Source organism: Macaca mulatta, chromosome 1 (assembly GCF_049350105.2).
Source record: "Macaca mulatta isolate MMU2019108-1 chromosome 1, T2T-MMU8v2.0, whole genome shotgun sequence".
Taxonomy (NCBI): Eukaryota; Metazoa; Chordata; class Mammalia; order Primates; family Cercopithecidae; genus Macaca; species Macaca mulatta.
The window spans coordinates 19,485,574-19,508,952 of NC_133406.1; the positions used below are offsets into that span (position 1 = coordinate 19,485,574).

Here is a 23,379-nt window from a genome sequence, read left to right on the forward strand (position 1 = left end):
GAATCACTTCAACCTGGGAGGCGGAGGTTGCAGTGAGCCGAGATCGCGCCACTGCACTCCAGCCTAAGACACAGAGCAAGACTCCGTCTCAAGAAAAAAAAGAAAAGAAAAGAAAAGAAACGATCTCCTCCCTTCTGAAAGTTATATACATTTCACTATTCGCCAACCACCTCCTCCACGCCGTCCAGAGCTGAGCTGACACGCAGCGAAGTCCTCTCAGTGGTCCCTCCGCACCTCAGCCCTGTGCTTGGCAGCGAGACTGGTGACAGGGCCGCCCCAGCATGGGTCTCCCGGGCCGCGGACCCGCCCCACGCCGTGTCCAGCGCGCTGTCCTCCCGCCCCATCCTTGTGCCGGGCATCGTGTAGTCGCGTCTGCGCGCTCCGCCGGTCTGCCGGCGTGAGAAAGAGCTCGTGCGGCCCCGGAGTTCAGACCAGAGGGGACGGCGAAGCGCGAAAAAAATTCCCTGCGGCCAGTACGCAGGCGCAGCCGTGCTCCTGGGCTTCCCGGGCCTCGTCCCAGTCGGCGCGCCCGGCGCTACTCCGCCAGCGGACAGTTGGGGGCGCTGCAGGGAGGGCACCCGAGCGGGTTGGGGGCGCTTGGAAGGGTGGCTTGCATGGTCCGGGTAGCTGCAGTCCTCGGGGTGGGGCGGAGGGGCGCAGCACCGCGCGGACGAGGATGGGGCGGGGGCGGGCGCAGCCCAGGGATGCAGGCACGATAAGGCGAGTGACAGCCAGCAGGGAGGGGCGGGCGCCACTGCGTCCACGCCCTTTGCTCGGGGCCGGTCCGGGAGGGTCCTCGGCCTCTGCGCGCGCCTGGCCCGCGGGCTGAGGCGTACGGGTCGCACGCAGCGCCATGCGCGGCCCCCCTGCTTGGCCGCTGCGGCTGCTCGCGCCCCCGGGCCCAGCCGAGCCAGGTCGGCTCCTGCCGGTAGCCTGCGTGTGGGCCCCGGCCATCCGCTCCCCTGGATCCCTATCGCCGTTCACTGGCCTGAGGCCCACACGGCTATGGGGCGCGGGGCCGGGGCTGCTCGGGGGCGTTGGAGCCGCGCGCCGCTGGAGGAGCGGCTGCCGGAACGGGGGTCCGGGCTACTCGGGGGGCGGCCTGGGCCTCGCGCGGCTCATGGGGCTGTGGGCTCGGGCCCCTGGCAGCTGCATGTGCGGGGCTTTTGCTGGGCTGGGCGCTCCTCGGCTCCCGCGCGCCGGGTTCCCGGGCGGTCCGGCAGCCGCTGCCTGGGCAGGGGACGAGGCCTGGCGGCGCGGGCAAGCGGCGCCTCCTGGGGACAACGGGCGGCTGCGCCCCCGGTCACCCGAACTCCCGGAAGCCCGGAAGCTCCTGGGGCTGGCGTACCCTGAGCGCCGGAGGCTGGCAGGTAGGGCCCTCCCCGACCACTTCCCTCCTCCGGGCCGCTCCTTCTCCACGCGCGGGATCCCGGGGCGCCGAGAGGGACACGGCCGGGCCGCAGAGCGCCTGTCACCGCCGCCTCTCCTGGGCCACTCCTAACCCCAGAGGAGGGAGGGGATAGCTCTCCTCGGAGTAGCGTTGTCAAGATTTCGCCTTAGCTGGGGACTCGTTGGCAGATTTTACACTTTTTTTCTTGTTGACACACATTGTATATGTCCTTATTGGAATCTTTGGGTCTGTTCCGTCACCAACTTAGTGGGAGCATCTGTTTTGGCTTAGGCAGCAAAATGAGCTGGAGGTTTTTCCTTGGAAAAAAAATAAATTGTAGCCAAAAATATGCCTATTTTGTTATTAGGCATTTATACTTTTTTTTTAACAAAAAAAAAAAAAAATTATTTGCTTTAAGCGAGTCTGTCAAGCAGTCACCAATGCTTTCACAACGGAAAGCAGAACTTTCACACTCGTCTCTTGTGCTAAGTGGGAAGCAGGAAGTTATAGCACTGTTCATCAGTCCACACCAACCAGTTATCTGTTCAGTAATTGAGTAACTTTTTTTAAAGAAGCCAAAATGAATGCTTTTAGAAACAAAATTTAAATAGTACAGTTTTCTATAGCTCCTCATTTTTTAACCACTAATTGGAGGAGTGTTTAGATGCAAGGGCCTTGTAAGATCTAAACTTTTTGATTTCTCTACATTTTCATTCCTTCTATAAACATTTGTTGAGCCCTCATTCTGAACTGGGCCCTGGGGTTACAGTGGCATGCACAAGGAAACATGGTTCCCGCTTCTGCCGGGACTTCTGGCTTAGTGGGGAGAAGCATCTCTGAACTATTCATATGTGTAGAGGTCAGCCTGCACCTGTGGGCTGTGGAAAGGGGCCTGTGAGGTTGTCAGGTGCAACACCAGAAAAGCATTCTTTGCTGCAAATCCATTGCTTTAGAAAGGACCCTCCTGAGTAGTGATTTGGGATTTAGAGTAGGTTTGCACAGTGGAAGAGAGCAGTTAGGGTGGCGACTTTTCATCTGCCAGTTACTATGAAAGCTTAGGGGGACTCTTGGTATCGCTCGGGTATAAAGAGAATTATTTCATTGTTCAGTTGGTTGAGTGTAGATTTTGATGTAAAAATCTTTCTTTTTCTCTCTCTTTTTAAAAACATTGGAGACTAGGAGCTCTCACTGGACTTTGAGCTGCTTGAGACAGGGACTGTCTGATTCATCTTTCTGCCTCCAGTTCTTAGCATGTGCACAGCACAGAGCAAGCACTCAGAGTGCCTTCAGTGAGGGAATAAATGACCATACCACCAGGCACAGAGTGAGGCCTTTAGAAACCCTAAGCATCATAGGGTGCACCCACCACTTCTGTATGTGACTCAAAGTAAGTGTAAGGGAATCCAGTTCTGTTTTGTTTGTGAAATACTAGATGTCAGGAATGGTGTTTAGATGTCAGGCTTTGGTGGTGCCTACACGTGCCCAGTCCTGCTTATCCTATGACCATTGCTCCTGTGAGCCCCTACTCTGTCCCCCGATATCCTGCCATACTAGTATGTTTTGGTGACAGCCTTAAACAAGGCAAGACTGTGCCTCCTTTTTTCTTTCTTCCTTTTGTTTTTCTGGGATAGGGGTCTCACTGTGTTGCTGAGACTTGTGTCGAACTCCTCAGCTCAAGCAGCCCTGCCTCTACCTCCTGAGTAGTTGGGACTACAGGCATGTGCCACTACACCCGGCTTGTACCTTTTTTTTTTTTTTTTGAGCTGGAGTTTTGCTCTTGTTGCCCAGGCTGGAGTGCCATGGCATGATCTCGTCTGACCGCAACCTCCGCCTCCCAGGTTCAAGCAATTCTCCTGCCTCAGCCTCCCAAGTAGCTGGGATTACAGGCATATGCCACCATACCCGGCTAATTTTGTATGTTTAGAGACAGAGTTTCTCCGTGTTGGTCAGGGTGGTCTCAAACTCCCGACCTCAGGTGATCTGCCCACCTTGGCCTCCCAAAGGTGCTGGGATTACAGGTGTGAGCCACCACACCCAGCCTTCTTTCTATTTTAAGAACAGGATATATTTTGTTCCACCACATTGAGAAATTATGAATGTATAATTTGAAAAAACAAGCCTAGGGTTGCCACACTAATTTTTTTTTTTTTTTTTTTTTTGAGTGTTTTTGAGACGGAGTCTCACTCTGTTGCCCAGGCTGGAGTGCAGTGGCCGGATCTCAGCTCACTGCAAGCTCCGCCTCCCGGGTTTACGCCATTCTCCTGCCTCAGCCTCCCGAGTAGCTGGGACTACAGGCACCTGCCACCTCGCCCGGTTAATTTTTTGTATTTTTTAGTAGAGACAGGGTTTCACTGTGTTAGCCAGGATGCTCTCGATCTCCTGACCTCGTGATCCGCCCGTCTCGGCCTCCCAAAGTGCTGGGATTACAGGCTTGAACCACCGCGCCCGGCCTTTTTTTTTTTGCTTTCAAACAGATAAATACATATTGTATATTATGAGGATATCTGATAAAAAGCCCTTATTTAGATGTATGATTTCCTGAGAAATCATATATTAAAGCCAGTTAGGATTAAGAGGAAGTAGGGGTCATTGTTAATTTGTAATTAAAAAAAAAAAAGTATAATTCTAAGAGCAGCCTGAGGTGTTGGCACATCTCTTTGAAATGCTGGAGGTAAAGAGCAATTGTGTGTGTGTATTTTCTAATCAAAACACTAAAAAAGCTGAGCTGAAAAGGAATTCCAATGTTAATTTGTTAATTTTTGGAAAAACAAATACAAAAATCTTTTTTCAAAAACACAGCTTTATATTTTAATAATAATACCTCCATCTCTCTCAGCATTTTGCTGAGTATGCCTCCTAAATTTTGTGAACAGAAAACTTTGATAAGTAGTTTGTATCAGAAACTTTAAAAACGCAGTCTACCATGAACTATGTACAGACGTGTGCCGAAAGCAGCTTTAGCATTACTGTGTTCCATTCCTCTCCTAAGCCGCCCCTTTGGGGAGGGATGCGCAGCTATCTTCATACAGATGTAAGGTCCCTTTTCACTGATAATTCTCCATCTTATCACTCTGGCCAGAAGAAATCTTAAAAGATGCAGGTGCTTGAGGAGGAGCAGGGTATGGACTGATGGGATAAGCGACACTTCATCAGAACCCTCTGGCTGTGCCTGGCAGATAGAGGAGACTCTGACCTGAATGAGTTAGGGGCAGGGTTTTAGGAGCAAATGTGGGCCCCTACAGTACTGTGAGATTAGGGCACAGCTGCCTCCTGGAGGTTCTTTGTGTGGGGGACTTCGGGGGTGGGGCAGCATGCCTTCCCCACACCTCCCAGGCAGGCTTCTCGTTAAACTGGACTGTACACGTCTATCCCCTCCACTGGGGCGTGTTCAGTTGGTGCCTGTTTGGAGGACTCCGGAGGGCTCCTCTCACTGCAGTTACTGATAAGGGTGTGTGGTTTGAGGGCAGGACTGCTCTGAGAACCTGAAGACTGCTGACAGCTTTTGCTGAGTTTGTAGTTACCTTTTATGAAGATGGACCATGAGTGACCACAGTGAATATAGTGACAAAAGCAGTGGGTATGGTGGGCAAGGAGGCCAGAGTAGCTACTTCCTGAAGCCCAGTGAGGATGGAGATCCCACAGGGACAGTGCCCTGTGGGGGCTGGGGAGGATGAACCTTTGAAATCGGAACTGCCCCCGAAAGCCAGGGATGTGTGTGTGCTATGGAAATACATTGTTTCAGAGAAACCGAGCCTTCTGTAGCTGTGCTGTCACACCAGATTCCAGAGAGAAAAAATGTAAAATACCTTACCAATTTTTTATGTTGATCATGTGTGGATAATATTTTGGATATATTGGGTCAAGTAAAATGTCATTAAAATTAATTTTACATCTTCCTTTTTATAATGTGGCAGCTAGAGAAGTTTAAATTACCTAGGTGGCTCCCATCATTTGTCTGTTTAGAGTCCACGGCAAGCCCCCCGTGGGTCATGGGGCAGGTACCCCTAACTGTTTTTTTTAATTTTGTCTTTGGGGTACCCCCTAACTCTAGAGCATGCTAATAGCATGGACAGAGACAGTCTGATCTCGCACCAGACACATGGGGGCTCGGATCTTTCTTCTCCAGATTTCCAGAACCTGGAGTCTCTGGCTTCTTCCTCTATTCCCTTCTCATCTGTTAGCCCCTCATGTCCTCACTTATTCTCTACCCAGCGCTAATGCTGAGTCCCTTCGCTCAGCCTCCATCTCCCCCACACCCTTGACTCCTGTGTTCTCCATCACACCCACCTGCATCTGTGGAAATGTGTCCCAGACTCCAGCAAACCCAACATGTCTAAAAACCAAAGTTACGTTCCTCCACAAAGCATCTTTCCTCTTCTGTCTCTAGGCTCAGTGAGAGAGACGGCAGTGTGAACCTCTTGGCCTTGGCCAGAGACACAGGTCATTCTTATAATGATAACAATAGTAGTTAAGATAATAGTTAATATGTCTTGCGTACTCAGCCCTGGGCATTGTACCAGATGCTTTGCATATGTGTCTAGTTGACTCGTAATTCTATTAGGGAGGGATTGCTTTTATTGCCGTTTTTCAGATGAGGAAACGGCACAGAGAGATGGAGTGACTTAAGCAAGGTCAAACAGCTAGATGGCAGAGCTTAAAAGGAGGATTTAAGATATTGAACGCCTAACCTAGGAGGGCTGGTTCTGAGATTGAGTTGGTCAGGGTTCCAACCCAATCCTGACCACTCAACCTGGGAACGGCCCTCCTCGGTTAGGCCTTCATCATCCTAAATCCTCCCTTTAACCCTCATCTTATCCTCATTTTTCAGAGAGGAAAAATGCTCACATCCAACCAGTCATCACGTCCTAGTTCTTAAAAATTTCTCCAGTCCTTTTCTCTGCCCTTTATCCCTCTGTCCCCCACCTACTTCACCCTAAGTTTGCTTCTCACCTAGGGCTCTGGAACAGTGCCCTCATGGCGACTCCTTTCACTCTGTAGCCGGAGTGGATCATTTAAAAATGCAAATCTGGCCGGGCATGGTGGCTCACGCCTGTAATCCCAGCACTTTGGGAGGCTGAGACAGGCAGATCACCTGAGGTCGAGAGTTCAAGACCAGCCTGACCAACACGGAGAAACCCTGTCTCTACTAAAAATATAAAATTAGCCAGGCGTGGTGGCGCACGCCTGTAATCCCAGCTACTCGGGAGGCTGAGGCAGGAGAATCACTTGAACCTGGGAGGTGGAGGTTGCAGTGAGTTGAGATCATGCCATTGCACTGGGCAACAACAGTGAAACTCTATCTCAAAAAGAAAAAGCAAATCTGACTGTATCATTTCCCAGTGTAAAGCCTTTTTAGGCCGACCTTGCCAAAAAATCCTTCTGTTCTATAATCTAGAGCCTTCGTTTCATTTCTCAGTTCTCCTTCCTGTGCACCCATGAGATCTCTGCCCCTGCTCCATCCTGCCAGGCTTTCTGCTCCCTTCCCTGACTCCCAGGTGAGGCCTGTGCTGCTTCCTCTGCTTGGGACATGGGAAGATACCAAGGACAGGCTTTGTCGCAGAATGTGGTTCTGCATTGTGTAAACTGGGAGACCTTGCATAGGCTCCCTCTCTCTGTGTTCGAGATTCCTCTCTGAAAAACGAGGATAAGATGAGGGTGAAACAGAGGATAAGATGATGAATGCCAGATCCTTCACATAATGGCGAGGGCTCTGAGGTGCTGCCTTTGAGTCCTTGAATGACAGTGGGGATTGCTGTACCTGCCTGATACCACCAGATGGGTGCCGTGTTCGGCAGTGGCAGGTGGTAGGCACGGTGTACAGCCTCCTCCAACCACCCCCAACCTTTGTCCTTCTATCCAGCCCTGTTGTCCAGCAATCTGCATTTCAGATTGTCCTTCCCCATTCTTTTGAAGTATATTTGTTTCCATCTTTGCCGCCATTCAGTAGAATGAGGTAACAGAAAGATACTTGAAGGTATCTCTCAAGAAATAGATAATGGGAGAAGTTGCTGGGGCCACATCAGGCAAAGGTAGGGGCAAGCAAGAGACTTAACTATGGAGAAAAGGTGTGGGAGAATTTCAGAATTGCAGTATGCTCAGTTGTGTCCAGGGCTTATGGTGGAATCTGAAATGATGTTTATGGAGCAAGTCTAAAGTATGCATTAATATCAGAAGACAGTGATATGTAGTCAGATCTTGGTTAACAAGAATGCACTTAACTAAAAGCTGAAAAATATCTTGTTTTACTTTTCTTATTCAAGTTGGACAAAGAAGCAAATGTCAACAAAACAAGCTAATAATTTTTAAATGATTATTAAAAAGTAAAAGTGTGGAGGGATATCCTGAAATTAATTTGGATTCAGCTAAATTACTTTCTCTTTGTAATCAGCATCATTACTATGTGAGAACAAGACTCAGAATCATAATCAGGGGGCACTTCATTCATGTCATATAGATTCTTACTGTAGAATCATAACTGATTTAGAAAACTAGAGGAGGAGGGAAGAGGTGGACCTTTATATAGCAGGTCATGCACACTGTGCTTTCGGAGTTATTCTCTGAGGCGAAAGAATAGAAATTGGCTACTGATGAAGGACAAAAAGAATTTTCTGCTGAATCCCGAATTTGCCGGGATGACTCCTTCTGGAGCTGCCAGTTCATCGAGGCTGAGGTATTCGGAACCTCAAGTTAGACACTCTCCCCGTCCTTTGGGCCTTCAGGCCCCCTTGGACACTGTTGTAAGAAGCATGGTGCTTTGAAACAAGACCCCAGGCTTTATGTCAAAATGAAGTGGCCCTTGCCCAGCTTCCTATTATTCAGTTGGATTGTGATTATGGGTTTTTAAGCCAGGCATATGGACTTTATGAGCTGCCAGAGCTCACATTTCTGCTTAGGTTATTGAAGAATTTTGATCTGATAGATGTTATTGCTCTATTGCCAAAGTTCAATTTATTTGTTTGTTCATTCAACAAATAGTGATTGAGATTTTCCTATGTGCCTGTCAATGTAGGCAATTGGTGACAAACCAGGCCAAAATCTTTTCTGTCCTAATGGAGAGAGAAACTAAATAAACAAATGAAACATTTAGAATGCTGAAAGGTAGGAGCTTCGAGAACACAAATGGAGAGGGAGTGAGGTGGGCAGTGTAGGGTGTCTGTATTTTAAGTGAGGCTGTCAGAGCAGGCCTTTTTGGGGAGGGGACTTTAGAATAAAGACCTTAAGGAGGGGCAAGAGCAATTGTTCGAAATGTTCCCCACTTAAAAAGACCTATGTTTTTCCTAGAACTCTGTCGACTAAATGTCCAGTTGGCACTGAGTTTGTTCTGGACTCTTTATTAAGGTTATATAAAAATTATACTTTTGGCTAGGTGCAGTGGCTCATGCCCGCAATCCCAGCACTTTGCAAGTCTGAGATGGGAGGACTGCTTGAGGCCAGGAGTTTGATACCAGCCTGGGCAACATAGTAAGATCCCCGTCACTATCTTTTAAAAAAATTCATTTCTCTTATTCTGAATGCAGTTATCTGTGATGTGTTGTTACTAATTGGGTTTTCTTTTCTATTTTTTATTTTTTTATTTTTTGAGACAGAGTCTTGCTCTGTCATCCAGGCTGGAGTGTAGCAGCACGATCTTAGCTCACTGCATCCTCCACCTCCCAGGTTCAAGCGATTCTCCTGCCTCAGCCTCCCAAGCAGCTAGGACTACAGATGCGTACCACCACACCTGGCTAATTTTTTGTATTTTTTTTTTTTTAGTAGAGACAGGGTTTCACCATGTTGGCCAGGGTGATCTTGAACTCCTGACCTGAAGTGACCCACCCACCTCAGCCTCCCAAAGTGCTGGGATTACAGGCGTGAGCCACTGTGCCAAGCCAATATTTCTCTTCTGATAAGACTCTATCTTGTTTGCCTTTTTTTTGGGTGCATGAACAATTCTGTTTGTATTTATTTTCATATCATGTTGATATTTCCCAAAGCAATAATATAATATTAAGAAGCAATATATCACGTTTTATTGACATTTGCTTCTTTGTAATGATCTGTGAAACTGTTTTCCAAAAGTTATCTAGAATGGGTTGTTTGTTTGCTTAAGGCCTACAGCGTCTTGTATTCCCAGGCAGTTTCCCATCCAAGTACTAATGAGGTCCCACCCTGCGTAGCTTCTGAGGTCAGACAAGATTGGGTGCGTTCGGAGTGTATGGCCGTAGACAAGAGGGTTTTGAGATACTAGATGTAATCAAGTGCTTTAACTAGACAGCTTGATCTTCAAGTTACAGTATAGTTAGATGCCAAGGAGTATAGCATGTATAGCATGAATGGAGGAAAAATATGATCTGAGATGAACACCAAAATCAAGAGACAGGGAGGGAGGGGCTGGCCAGAACGGGTTCTGTAGTTGGCTCCCAGTTTTTCTTGGTGAGGAAGAGTTGATCAGACTAAGAAGTCATCTTCTCTGGTTCAGATATGATCACTCACTTCCTTAGTCAACCTGCTTGTTCTCACCTGGAACCATTTGGTTCTTCCCTTGAGTCAGGGGTCGAGGAGCAAAAGGGAGGAAACTGCTAGAGACTGAGATCAACGCATACTCTGAAAACAGCTTATTTGGCAAGGAAGCCTCCTGGGCTCAGCACCCCAGCAACAGCCCCTTTGCTGAAGCACCCTGAGCATTGAGAGTGCTTGTGTTTTCTAGCTGCGGTTGGATTTCTCACGATATCCAGTGTTATCTCCATGTCTGCCCCTTTCTTCCTGGGGAAGATCATCGATGTCATCTATACCAACCCCACTGTGGACTACAGCGACAACCTGACCCGCCTCTGCCTTGGGCTCAGTGGTGTGTTTCTGTGTGGTGCTGCCGCCAATGCCATTCGTGTCTACCTCATGCAAACTTCAGGTAACAGTCTCTCCTCTCAGGGATGTGAGTCATCCTGAAGAAGATGTAGAGTCCTGTGGGTTTGTTCGGGCTCGAATCTCATGTGCTCCAGGCTCCATTCTCTTCCTGTCTTGCTGGCATCCTGTTAAGTAGGGATAGAGCCCAATGACTGCGCAGATGTTGGAGGTACAGATTATTTTAGATCAAGCACTGTTCTCAACTCTTCTTTTCCAGTTGAAGTTGAGCTGTAAGGGCAATCATGTCGGTCTTACGGGAGGTTTGGAAATATGCCCCTCAGGCTGGGCGCGGTGGCTCACGCCTGTAATCCCAGCACTTTGGGAGGCCGAGGCAGGTGGATCATGAGGTCAGGAGTTTGAGACCCGGCTAGCCAACATGGTGAAACCCCGTCTCTACTAAACATACAAAAATTAGCCAGGTGTGGTGGCGTGTGCCTATAATCTCAGCTACTTCAGGAGGCTGAGGCAGGAGACTCACTTGAACCCAGGAGGCTGAGGTTGCAGTGAGCCCAGATCACACCACTGCTGGGGGTCCTCCAGCCTGGGGGACAGAGCGAGACTCCATCTCAAAACAAAAAAAAAAGAAAGAAAAAGAAAAAAAGAAAATGAGACCCCTGGCCATGAAGCTGGACTTCTGAGGCTTCCTGAAGGCTTCAGAAACCCATTTACATGCCCCATGCTTGTGTTTCTCCTTGAGTAGCAGCTGGGATGATAACTTTGTTAGTATTTCTGTGAAGAGATCTCCTTGGTACAGGCAGGTCACTGCCACAATAATGAGAGAACCCGGGACACCAACTGGAAGTCGGTTGCTCTCCATTTAACTCTGTGGATGATTAACCGTTTTTGCCATTTAAAGGTTCAATACAGGAAAAGGTTTCCAGGGAGGAACAAAATGAGCTTTTGGAAGTTAATGTAATAAAACTTCTTTGTAAATAATACCTTAAAAAACTCTCGGCCAAGTGTGATGGTTCACGCCTGTAATCCTAGCACTTTGGGAGGCTGAGGCAGGAGGATTGCTTGAGCCCATGAGTTTGAGACCAGCCTGAGCCACATAGCAAGACTCCGTCTGTACTAAAAATAAGTTAGCTGGGTGTAGTGGCAGACATCTGTAGTTTCAGCTACCCAGGAGGCTGAGGTGGGAGGATGGCTTGAGCCACAAGGTTGAGGCTATAGTGGACTATGATCGTGCCACTGCATTCAAGCCTGGGTGATAGAGCAAGACCCAGTCTCTTAAAAAAAAAAAAAAAAAGTAGAAATAAAAAGCCTCTGAGTCACGTTATATTTATTTTATTCCTGTATCCTCTCACTAGCCCCCACAGTCTGTAGTTAATAAGAGAAGAGTAGTGTTGGTAGTGCATGACAGTTAATGTGCCTGGTTTGGGAGAGGCTCTTTCTCCCGGTGGGATACAGTGCAGCAGACACTCTCAGAGGCTGCATTGCTCAGAAGGGTTACAACTCCAGGCCAAGCTGCTGCACAGTAGGTGGCTGCCCCATAATGGTAATGGATGTCTTTACCCCTGGTGAGTCTGTTCGTGTTTACTTTTGCAGGTCAGCGCATTGTGAATAGGCTGAGAACTTCGTTATTCTCCTCCATCCTGAGGCAGGAGGTTGCTTTCTTTGACAAGACTCGCACAGGAGAATTGATTAACCGCCTCTCATCAGACACTGAACTCCTGGGGCGCTCAGTGACTGAAAACCTCTCAGATGGGCTCAGGGCCGGGGCCCAGGCTTCTGTAGGCATCAGCATGATGGTATGTTGGCCTGGTTCCCCTTGGTACCTTCCTGCCAGGGCTTGGCTTGCACCAGGCCTCTCAAGTGTGAGATGAGCTCAAGGTGAGCGATTCGCATCATTCTGTAAGTGCCTAGAGCCAAAAGTGCTATTGCAGAGGCTGCTGGAACATGGGGATTGCCTCTACCTGCATGGCCTCTTGTACCTTCATTTCTCCAGAATGACTGATTATCTGGAAAATGGACTCTTGTGTTACTGCTGGGTATTCTGAGATGTGTGAACCCGGGGTATTAAGACAGAAAAGAGCATCAGGTAGAAGGAGCACTGGGTACTACCCTGTGGGTGGCACCAAGCAGTGACTAAATTCCATTCCTCTGTGTGTGTAAGTCGAGCTGTGCTCTTTTAAGGGGAGAGCTCTTCACTCCCATGGCCTTTTTTCCTTTCCTTAACTGGGTGGCTTGTGCCTGTCCTGTCTGCTTGCCTTACCTCTTCAACCAGTGTTTCTATTTAGCCCAATGCTGCAGGTCAGTAGAGAGGCAATGCAAGCCACATGTGTGATTTTAATGTTTCAGTAGCCACATTTAAAAAAAGCAAAAAGAAGCCAATCAGATTAATTTAATTTTTTTAATTTTTTTTTTTTTTTTTTGAGACAGAGTGTTACTCTGTTACCCAGGCTGGAGTACAGTGGCAAGATCATAGCTCACTGCAGTCTTAAACTTCTGGACTCAAGTGATTCTCCTACCTCAGTCTTCCAAGTATCTGGGACTACAGGCACACACCACCAAGCTTGGCTAATTTGAAAAATATATATATATATTTTTTGTAGAGGCAGGGTCTCTTTGTGTTGCCCAGGCTGGTCTCCAACTCTTGGCCTCAAGTGATCCTCCTGCCTCGGCCTCCCAAAGTGCTGGGATTACAGGCTTGAGCCACCATATCTGGCTGAGATTAATTTTAATGTTTTGTTTAAGCCAGTATAAACAAATTATTGTCATCTCAACATGTAATTAATATCAAAATTATTAATGAGGTATTTTATATTATTTCTTTCATATTATAGTTGACCCTTGAACAATGCAGGGGTTGGGACACTGAACCCCACACAGTCAAAAATCGAAGTGTAACTTTTGACTCCCCAAAAACTTAACTACTAATAGCCTACTGTTGACCAGAAGCCTTACTGATAACATACAGTCAATTACCATGTATTTGGTATGTTGTATGTATTATATACTATGTTCTTATAACAGAGTAAGCTAGATAAAAGGAAGTGTTATTAAGAAAATCATAAGGAAGGTAAAATATACTTATTATTTATTAAGTGGAAGTGAATCATCATAAAAGTTTTTTTTTTTTTTTTTGAGACAGAGTCTCGCACTGTCATCCGGGCTGGAGTGCAATGGTGGGATCTTGGCTCCCTGCAAACTCCGCCTCCCAGATTCAAGTGATTCTCTTGCCTCAGCCTCCTGAGTACTGGGATTATAGGCGCCTGCCACCACGCCTCGCTAATTTTTTTGTATTTTTAGTAGAGATGGGGTTTCACTATGTTGGCCAGGCTGGTCTTGAACTCCTGACCTTGTGATCTGCCAGCCTCGGCCTCCCAAATTGCTGGGATTACAGGCGTGAGCCACCGTGCCCGGCCCATCATAAAAGTGTTTATCCTCATTGTCTTCACACTAAGTAGACTGAGAAGAGGAAGAAAAGTTGTTCTTGCTGTCTCAGGGATGGCAGAGATGAAAGAAAATCTATGTTTAAGTTGACCCATGCAGTTCAAACCTATGTTGTTCAAAGGTCAACTGCATTTCCAAATTTGGTGTGTATTCTCTACTTATGGAGCATCTTAATTCGGATGCTAAATTTTCATTGAAAGTACTTGATCTATATTTAGATTTTATAAAATGTACAATTGAAAAAGTAGTTTGACATACTCAGTTTTTCCAGACATACTTAATAGTTTGCCAATAACTGAATGGAATATAGGCTTTTAAATTTTAATTAAACCTAAATACAATTAAAACTTCAGTGTCTCAGTCATACCTGCCACATTTCAAGTTTCCAGTGGCCATGTAAGGCTGTCGTTTTGGGCAGTGCAGTTCTAGACCTGTGGAAAAAGAACTGTAAATAATCCTTTCTCGCAAGTGGAAAAGCTTGGATTTTGTCCTTTGTATCCCATGAAGCACTCAGTTCAGAGAGGAAGGGTGTGTTGCCTATTAGATCTGACTTACGGAATGAAAAACAGCTTTGAAAACTCATGATTTTCCAGCTAAGAGAGAAGCAAACCTCTGGAAGAGGACCCTTCCTGCACTAACATGCCATTTTCCAAATATGAATAGTTTGGGGAATCAGGAAAAGTTCAAGCTGGGAAAAAATCACTTGGGGTACTTTTTTTAACAAGGAAAGGGAATTCAGTGTTGGATCAGATGAGCAATTCAAAGGGGTCTGTTTGGGCTGCCATAATAATACCACAGACTGGGTGGCTGAAACAAAAGAAATGTATTTCTCACAGTTCTGGAGGTTGGAAGTCCAGGGTCAAGGTACTAGCAAAATAGCTTCATTCTGAGGCTTCTTCTCTTGGCTTGTAGGCAGCTGCCATCTTGCCATGGGCTCACATAGTGGAGAGAGAGTGTGCTCTAGAGTGTCTCTTATAAGGACACTAATCCTGTTGGATTGTGGCCCCACACTTAGGACCTCATTTAACCTTAGTTACTTTCTTAGAGGCCCCATCTCCAAATACAGCCATGCTGGGGTTAAGGCTTCAACACATGAATTTCAGGGGGAAACATTCAGTCTATAAAAGGGCCTCAGGAAGTGGCTTCACCTAGGATCCGATCTTTGGCTCTAGAGGATCAGAAATGTGACTTTGTTTCTCCTGCACAAACTCATGGACCTGACATAGGGGACGTCCAATTATAAGAACCTGATACTGTGTATGCCATACTGCCAATTTATTAATTTACATAGTGGGCCTTCCTACTATTAAGTTGTGTTTCTGCTATTCCAATTTTGTGTGTGTGTGTGTGAGACAGGGTCTCCCTCTGGTGCCTAGGCTGTAGTGCAGTGGTGTCATCTTGGCTCACTGCACCCTCCGCCTCCTGAGCTCTAGCGATCCTCCCACGTCAGCCTCCCGAGTAGCTGGAACTACAGGCGTGCACCACCATGCCCGGCTAATTTTTGTATTTTTTTCTATAGAGACAGTGTCTCACCATGTTGTCCAGCCCACTGGTTTTGAACTCCTGGGCTCAAGCGATCCACCCACCTCAGCCTCCCGAAATGCTAGGATTACAGTCGTGAGCCCCCACGCCTAGCCCATTTCTGCTATTCAAAACACTTCATTATGGTGCCAGGACCCTGTATTAGTCATCAGAAGGTTTTTTTGGATTTTTTTTGTTTTGTTTCGTTTTGGTTTTTTTGAGACGGAGTCTTGCTCTGTCTGGCTGGATCTCAGCTCACTGCAAGCTCCGCCTCCTGGGTTCAGGCCATTCTCCTGCCTCAGCCTCCCAAGTAGCTGGGACTACAGGCGCCCGCCACCTCGCCCGGCTAGTTTTTTATATTTTTTAGTAGAGATGGGGTTTCACTGTGTTAGCCAGGGTGATCTCGATCTCCTGACCTCGTGATCCGCTTGTCTCGGCCTCCCAAAGAGCTGGGATTACAGGCTTGAGCCACCGCGCCTGGCCAGAAGGTTTTTCATTAAGTATGGAACCACAGTGAAGGAAGGGGGTGGTTCTGGGACAGTTCTAGGAGAATCTTGATGGACTGTGCCTGCCCCACACAGAGGACACCTGTCCAGTTGGTTCATTTGACATCAGTTGTGTTCAGGCCCCAGAAGTGTTAGACCTGTCCTGTTGGTCTCATGTCCTGATAGTGACCATCAGAGATATGATTATGCTCCCCGAGGCTCACCCCAGGTGTCCTGATGGACTTGTCTTCTCAGGGTGGGACATTTGTGTACACATCTGCTTGCTTCTCTGTGAAGGTGCCAACCTCCTTTCTGCCTCAGGGCCTTTATGCAATGGCTCTTCCCTGTTGGTGGTGAGGTCTTCCAAGATCATGTTACATCTGAAGTGATACTTTCTCTCTCTTATACTTGTCTATTATCTAAGTCTTATCTCTTCTTTCTTACATGAAAACTCTGTGAGGGTTGGTTATCTCCCAGGTGCCTGGAATAGTGCTTGCACTCAGTAACACAGGCACTCAGTAACAACTTGTTGAATGAGTAAATGAATGAGTGAATGATTGGTTGATCCATCTACTTACATTTCAGTTTGCAGCTTTTCGTTAGTATTATTTAGCCTTGTACTGATTATACTATTTTCTGTGCAAATGAGATATGGTAGATTTTAGTAATTTGTCAAAGAGATGCTAGTCTATTGAAAGTACAGTCACCAAATTGCAAGGTTGACAGGGAAACCCTCTGTTACTTACTTCTAGAAGTTAGGTTATTCTTTCAGCAATTCCAGTTGCTAGAAGCTCCTCGGTATGTTGAGCCCAGATCCATCCTGCAGACTTCAGTCCACTGAACCATGAAAGCAGCTTTAATTCTTCTTCGACTTGTTGGTTGTGTCCTCCAAGTCCTCTGTTGACTGTTTGTCATACAATGTGTGGTTTTTGTTTTTGTTTTTGTTTTGAGACAGAGTTTTGCTCTTGTTATCCAGGCTGGAGTGCAGTGACTCAATCTTGGCTCACTGCAACCTCCACCTCCCGGGTTCAAGCGATTCTCCTGCCTCAGCCTGCCGAGTACCTGGGATTACAGGCGTGCACCCCAACTCCCGGCTAATTTTTGTATTTTTAGTAGAGACAGGGTTTCACCATGTTGGTCAGACTGGTCTCGAACTCCTGACCTCAGGTGATCTGCCTGCCTTGGCCTCCCAAAGTACTGAGATTACAGGCGTGAGCCACCACACCCTACCCAGTGTGAGGTTTTTTGGTGACTTCACCGTCTTGGTCATTTTGATGGGACGTGTTGCTCTGGTTGTTCAGTGCCTGCAGGTGGTTCGGACCTGAATACACAACTCCTGATATGGTCTGGAGTGTGGAGCAGAGCAGGCCTCTGCCACACTCCCCCTGTCTCTTCCCACTCTGTTGTTAAACAGCATGGTCTGATCTAGTATTGGCCTGAGGATTCTTTCTTCAGCAATTGCTTGTCACATTTCTTCTGTGTGGCATGCTGAATATTTATGGGGTTTTGTGAAGAATAAAGATGTCTGAAAAATTCCACCCAAACAGGATGTAACAACTTGGGGACAGTACCTTCAAGCCTGCTGTTAATTTAAACACACTCACACACACACAGACACACCCCTACACACACTCCCCTATCGTAGGTAATAAGAATGTCTTGCCACCCTATGTAACAAACACCTCTCAATTTTTTTTGTTTTTGACAGTTTTTTATCTCACCTAATCTGGCCACCTTTGTTTTGAGCGTGGTGCCTCCAGTGTCAATCATTGCTGTAATTTATGGACGATATCTACGGAAACTGACCAAAGTCACCCAGGATTCCCTGGCACAAGCCACTCAGGTAAAAGCCCCTTCTCATCCGTGTGGTTTCCAGCAGAATGGGGTCACAGCCAGGATCCTAGACGGCAGATCCTAAGGGATGTGCTTAGGTTTTTCAATAAAGTGCCTTCCTTTCCTTTCATTAGAAATTACCCCAAGATCCCAGAAACTTAAACTACTCTGTTTTCTAGACTAGGTTTCTACCCATATCTCAAAGTAGATTCAACTCGACTAAACATTTTGTGGAGTCCTCACTTCTTACTATCACTATTTCTTTTCTTTCTTTCTTTCTTTCTTTTTTTTTTTTTGAGACAGGGTACATGAGAAAAGTCTTTTTCAGGCACTCTAGGCTAGAGTGCAGTGGTATAATCACAGCTAAGTGAAGCTTTAACCTCCCAGGCTTGAGTGATCCTCCCACCTCAGCCTCCTCACTAGCTGGGACTATAGCCACATGCCACCATGCCCAGTAATTTTTAAAATTTTTTGTAGAGACAGGATCTTACTGTGTTGCCCAGGCTGGTTTCAAATTCCTGGGCTCAAGCGATTCTCCCACCTCAGCCTCCTGGAGTGCTGGGATTACAGGCGTGAACCACCATACATAGCCACTATCACTATTTGTTATGGGACAAAACAGTTAATCAGGTTTTGAAAATAGTTACTAGATAACACTGTGTTTCATTAATTTAATAAATCTGGCTTTGCAATGCTGTGCAACATTATCTTTTCAAAAATTAAAAATGGCCCGGTGCAGTGGCTCGTGCCTATAATCCCAGTACCTTGGGAGGCCAAGTCGGGTGGATCGCTTGAGGTCAGGAGTTTGAGACCAGCCCGACCAACGTGGAGAAACCTTGTTTCTACTAAAAATACAAAAATTAGCTGGGCGCGCTGGTTCCTGCCTGTAATCCCAGCTACTTGGGAGACTGAGACAAGGAGAATTTTGAACCCGGGAGGCAGAGGTTGCAGTGAGCCAAGATTGTGCCATTGCACTCCAGCCTGGGTGACAAGAGTGAAACTCCGTTCCAAAAAAAAAAGAAAAATTAAAAATAACCATTATACTTTCATGGTACAAAAACCATGCATGGGGCTGGGTGCAGTGGCTCACGCCTATAATCCCAGTACTTCGGGAGGCCGAGGCAGGTAGATCACAAGGTCAGGAGATCGAGAACATCCTGGCTAACATGGTGAAACCCCGTCTCTACTAAAAATACAAAAAATTAGTCGGGTGTGGTGGCGGGCGCCTGTAGTCCCAGCTACTCCGGACGCTGAGGCAAGAGAATGGTGTGAGCCCAGGAGGCGGAGCTTGCAGTGAGCCGAGATTGAGCCACTGTACTCCAGCCTGGGTGACAGGGCGAGACTCCATCTCAAAAAAGCACAAAAAAAACCATGCATGTTTATTGTTGAAAATTTTGAAAATAGAAAACAAAAATACCCATAATCCTGTCTTTTAGAATTAACATTTTGGAGTCTGTTTTTCTCTGCATAAAAATGTATTTCTGCATCTACATATGCTCCTATTTTTCTGTCTATATATATGATATGTTTAGGTATAGTTTTTTCCCCCAAAACTAGGATTGCTTTGTGTACTCTGCTGTCACTCTTTTTTGACTTAGTCATGTATCAAGAGTGGTTTTCCATTGATAATGTCTTTTAGGGAGTTCTCACTTCTTACTATCACTATTTCTTTTCTTTTCTTTTTAATAAGTAAATAAATGAAATGAGAACCACATTTTATTTTTGCTTCTAGAAGCTCTTGAAATATGACCCTTCTCCTCCTGAAATGTATTTATTATTCTCCCAGCTAGCTGAGGAACGTATTGGAAATGTAAGAACTGTTCGAGCTTTTGGGAAAGAAATGACTGAAAGAGACAAATATGCCAGCAAAGTGGACTATGTGATGCAGTTAGCAAGGAAAGAGGCATTCGCTCGGGCTGGCTTCTTTGGAGCAGTAAGTAGATCATTTTGGAAAAAGTGAAAGTGGCAGATGTTAGAATGGTGAGAGTTTTATTCTGTGGTGTTCAGCATAAGTAGAAAATGATTTTAATTTTTAAAATTTTAGTCTTAATTTCAAGGCTGAGAATGACTTTCTTTAAAATATTTTTGTGAAAAAGGAAGAAACAAGTAAATGTCCTTAGAGAAAAGTCAGTGCATGGTGCGATCGGGCACTGATTATTTGTGCGGTGCAGGCCAGTGGCATCAGCTTTGCCTGGGCCCTGGTCAGCCTCGCCGAGACTCAGCTCCATCGCAGATCTGCTCGGTAGGAAACTGGGGCCAGCAATCTGTTTAACAGGCCCTCTGGGTCATTCTCATGCCAGCAAAGTCTGAGGATTAACCAAAATCACCTCAATGTGTTTCAAGAAAGAAGTATAAAAAATCAATCACAATGCACTTAAATAGGACATGGAAATAGAAAATCACCATGAAGGCAAATTCAAGATACGTGTAAACTGAAAAGAACTTCAGAGACAATTCCATCATTGCTATGATTAACAGATAAGGAGCAGCAGCCCGGAGAAGGCTGCCCCTATGCCTAAGACAACCACACATGCAACCAAGGTAAAAGCAGGCCACAGATACAGGAGGCCAGCTCCTCAGGCTTGTGTCCTTGCCCAGAACATCTCATTGTATTATATAAACCCACGTAGTAGATATTTATTTGTTTCCTCTAGTTAGGGAAGGAACCTTTGGTATTACTTTTATCCTTTGCAAACTGAGTAGATGGGGTAAAATCGGGATCTGATGGGAGACTTAGCTTATAGGTTTTCATGGTGATTAGATTGTTTTCTTCATTATTGCAATATTACAAAACCATTTTTAATTTGAAACTCAGGTAAAATTAATATTTTGGAAAAATCTTGCTGTGACAGTTGAATGAAAAAGGTACATTACAGGCTGTGTTCACGCTTTTTGCATTCTGGGTCCTTGATTCCCACCTGACTTCTCTGTTTTGTTCATTCGACAGACTGGGCTCTCCGGAAACCTGATTGTGCTTTCTGTCCTGTACAAAGGAGGGCTGCTGATGGGCAGTGCCCACATGACCGTGGGTGAACTCTCTTCCTTCCTAATGTATGCTTTCTGGGTTGGAATAAGCATTGGAGGTAAAGAATTTAAATAGGCTTGGGGTGTTACAAATTAAAAATCAGAGCATCATTTCTGAAATAGAAACTGAACTTTCACATTACTTCAATTAACTTCGACTGAAAAAGCATTTCCTAGAACGTTACTATTCCAATTGGGCTTTTAAAGAAGTGAAATGAATGTGACCCTCCACAGCAGACGAGCAAACACCTCCTTGATTGGGACATTTGGGGATCTTTGCAGGCCTCTTGTAGCTCAGCATCGCTCTGGAGTGGTATTGTGTCTTCAGACCGTTTGTTCACTTGCTCACAGGTGCAGGCAGGAGGAGGGCGGCGCTGAGCAAGTATGGACACAGAAACCCATAGTCCTGTGTTAGTGATGGTTTCGTGATTAGCAAATCAGTGGAGAATGCAATTCCTTTTGTACAAAGTCAACCATATTCAAAACTAATGAGCAATCAAAAAATATTTATAAATTATCAAGTGCATGAAACAGAGTTGCTTGCTTTTATTAAGACTGTCAGAGTTCAGCTTTTATTTTTCATTCCCGGATGAAGGAAAGCAGGAATGCATCCCCAGTCGACTTGGGACAAATGATTTCCTAGTTTTTGTTTCCCTTCTTGTCTTTGAAACTCAAGATGGAAAGGTCGGGTAAGTAGCTTAAGGTCTGATTAATGGAATATTATCAGGTATCCTATGGTGTTGCTTCAACCAGAGGGTTTTATTTTCAGGGTTTTTTGTCTAACTGTTGAAGGTAGAGGCATTTCCGTAGACATCTGCAGGCAAGTGAAGATTTTTTTCTGGAATGATATTTTCAGAGACCCCTGAAAAAAGCATTTTAGTTCTGCTGGCTGGTCTTAAATAAAAACTGATTAAGATGTTTTGGGGTGCTGGATGGTTTGGGAAGCGAGAAGGTGGACTGGTTCAGGAGGACCCACAGACAGTATGCAGCTCTTCCCTCTCCATTTCTTGGATTAAGCCTGCTGGGCTGGAGGTTTCACACCCTGTTATGGTCGTGTTCCCTTAGGTCTTCTGTCCTCCTTCAGGTGGACTACCTACCCCACTTCCCTTCTCCCTGGCCTTTCTGTTCACATTCCAGATTTCCTCCCTGGCCTCCCCTCATCTTAATGTTTTCTGCCACATTTGACATAATCTTTCTCAGCCCCTCCTCTTCCCTCCTCTGTACCACTTGGCATGATAGAAGTTATTTCTTTTTGTGGTTGTTCTATTGTCCTCTCTATTCACAAGGGGCAAGTTCACAACTGTGTCTTGCACAGAATGGGTTGGAAAACACAGTTCTAATCCATTGCTATAGTCGGTTACCACCACTGGTTATAGGAGGTGCTGCTAAGGCTTTGTCTGCGTGCAGAGATTGGGTAATTTGGCTTTCTTAACCACAGGCCAGCCCACAACTCTGGTCAACTGTATTGTTCAGGATCTGCCATCTGGTGCGAGGAGGGATGAAAGAAAATATGGGTAGGTCAGTGTACACCTGTTGCCACCGGTTCTTCCACATTTATAACATAGATGCCTAAGGTGATAGGAATTTAATCCAGCAACTTGAATTAGCAGGTGAGGATTCTACCACTGAACCACCAATGCCCAACAACTTAAATTGGATTTTAAGTGCTTGTTTGTTTATTTATTTAGAGACAGAGTTTCACTCTGTCACCCAGGCTGGAGTGCAGTGGCATGATCTCGGCTCACTGCAACCTCTGCCTCCTGGATTCAAGCAATTGTCCTGCCTTAGCCTTCTGAGTAGCTGGGACTACAGGCACATGCCGCCACACCTGGCTAATTTTTTGGATTTTTTAGTAGAGACGGGGTTTCACCGTGTTGCCCAGGCTGGTCTCGAACTCCTGAACTCTGGCAATCCGCCCACCTCAGACTCCCAAAGTACTGGGATTACAGGTGTGAGCCACCGCACCCAGCCATGCTTTTATGTTTTTAAAGTAATTTTAGGCCGGGCGCGGTGGCTCAAGCCTGTAATCCCAGCACTTTGGGAGGCCAAGGCGGGTGGATCACGAGGTCAGGAGATCAAGACTATCCTGGCTAACATGGTGAAACCCCATCTCTACTAAAAATACAAAAAACTAGCCGGGCGTGGTGGCGGGCGCCTGTAGTCTCAGCTACTTGGGAGGCTATCCAAAGTGATTCTATAATAAATCTACAAAGCAAGAAATTCTATTTTATTTATTAAGTAATAATTTTTATTTTGATTTCGGCTTAGAAGGGCATACTAGGGGTAAAAACCCCACTGATTCTAAGTACATTCTCTTCTAAAATGAAGTCAGAAGTACTGTATGAAGAAAAGCAAAACCTAACCATTTTCAAGTTTACAATTCAGTGGTGTTTAGTACATTCACAATGCTGTGCAACCACTACCTCCATCTACCTCTCAAACAGTTCCATCACTGAAAAGAAAACCAATACTCATTAAGCAATCTATCTACATTACTTCCTCCTGCCAGCTCCTGGCAACCACAGTTTGCTTTCTGTCTTTATGTATTTACTTATTGTAGATATTTCATATAAAAGGAATCACACAATATATGTCCTTTTGTGCCTGGCTTCTTACACTTAGCATAGTATTTTCAAAGTTCATCTACATTGTAGCACGTATCAGTATGTCATTCCTTTTTTCTTTTATTTTTTTTTTATTTTTTCCCGAGACAGGGGCTTGCTCTGTCACCCAGGCTGGAGTGCAGTAGTGCAGCCTTGACCTCCTGGGCTCAAGCAGTCCTCTCACCTCAGCCCCCTGAGTAGCTGGGACTTACAGGCATGTGCCACCATGCCTGGCTAGCTTTTG

General features: G+C 46.0%; 1 protein-coding gene across 1 annotated transcript in view; it reads left to right on the forward strand.

Moving 5' to 3' along the window:
* The first annotated feature begins 380 nt into the window (after nucleotides 1-380).
* ABCB10 (ATP binding cassette subfamily B member 10) overlaps nucleotides 381-23,379 on the forward strand; it is a 43,819-nt gene continuing 20,820 nt past the window's right edge. Inside the window, exons 1-6 of the mRNA XM_001082734.5 lie at nucleotides 381-1,370; nucleotides 10,077-10,277; nucleotides 11,822-12,024; nucleotides 17,384-17,518; nucleotides 19,295-19,441; nucleotides 20,456-20,591. Coding sequence (XP_001082734.3) covers nucleotides 854-1,370; nucleotides 10,077-10,277; nucleotides 11,822-12,024; nucleotides 17,384-17,518; nucleotides 19,295-19,441; nucleotides 20,456-20,591 — 1,339 coding nt within the window. The 5' untranslated portion in view covers nucleotides 381-853. The remainder of the gene's footprint in view (nucleotides 1,371-10,076; nucleotides 10,278-11,821; nucleotides 12,025-17,383; nucleotides 17,519-19,294; nucleotides 19,442-20,455; nucleotides 20,592-23,379) is intronic.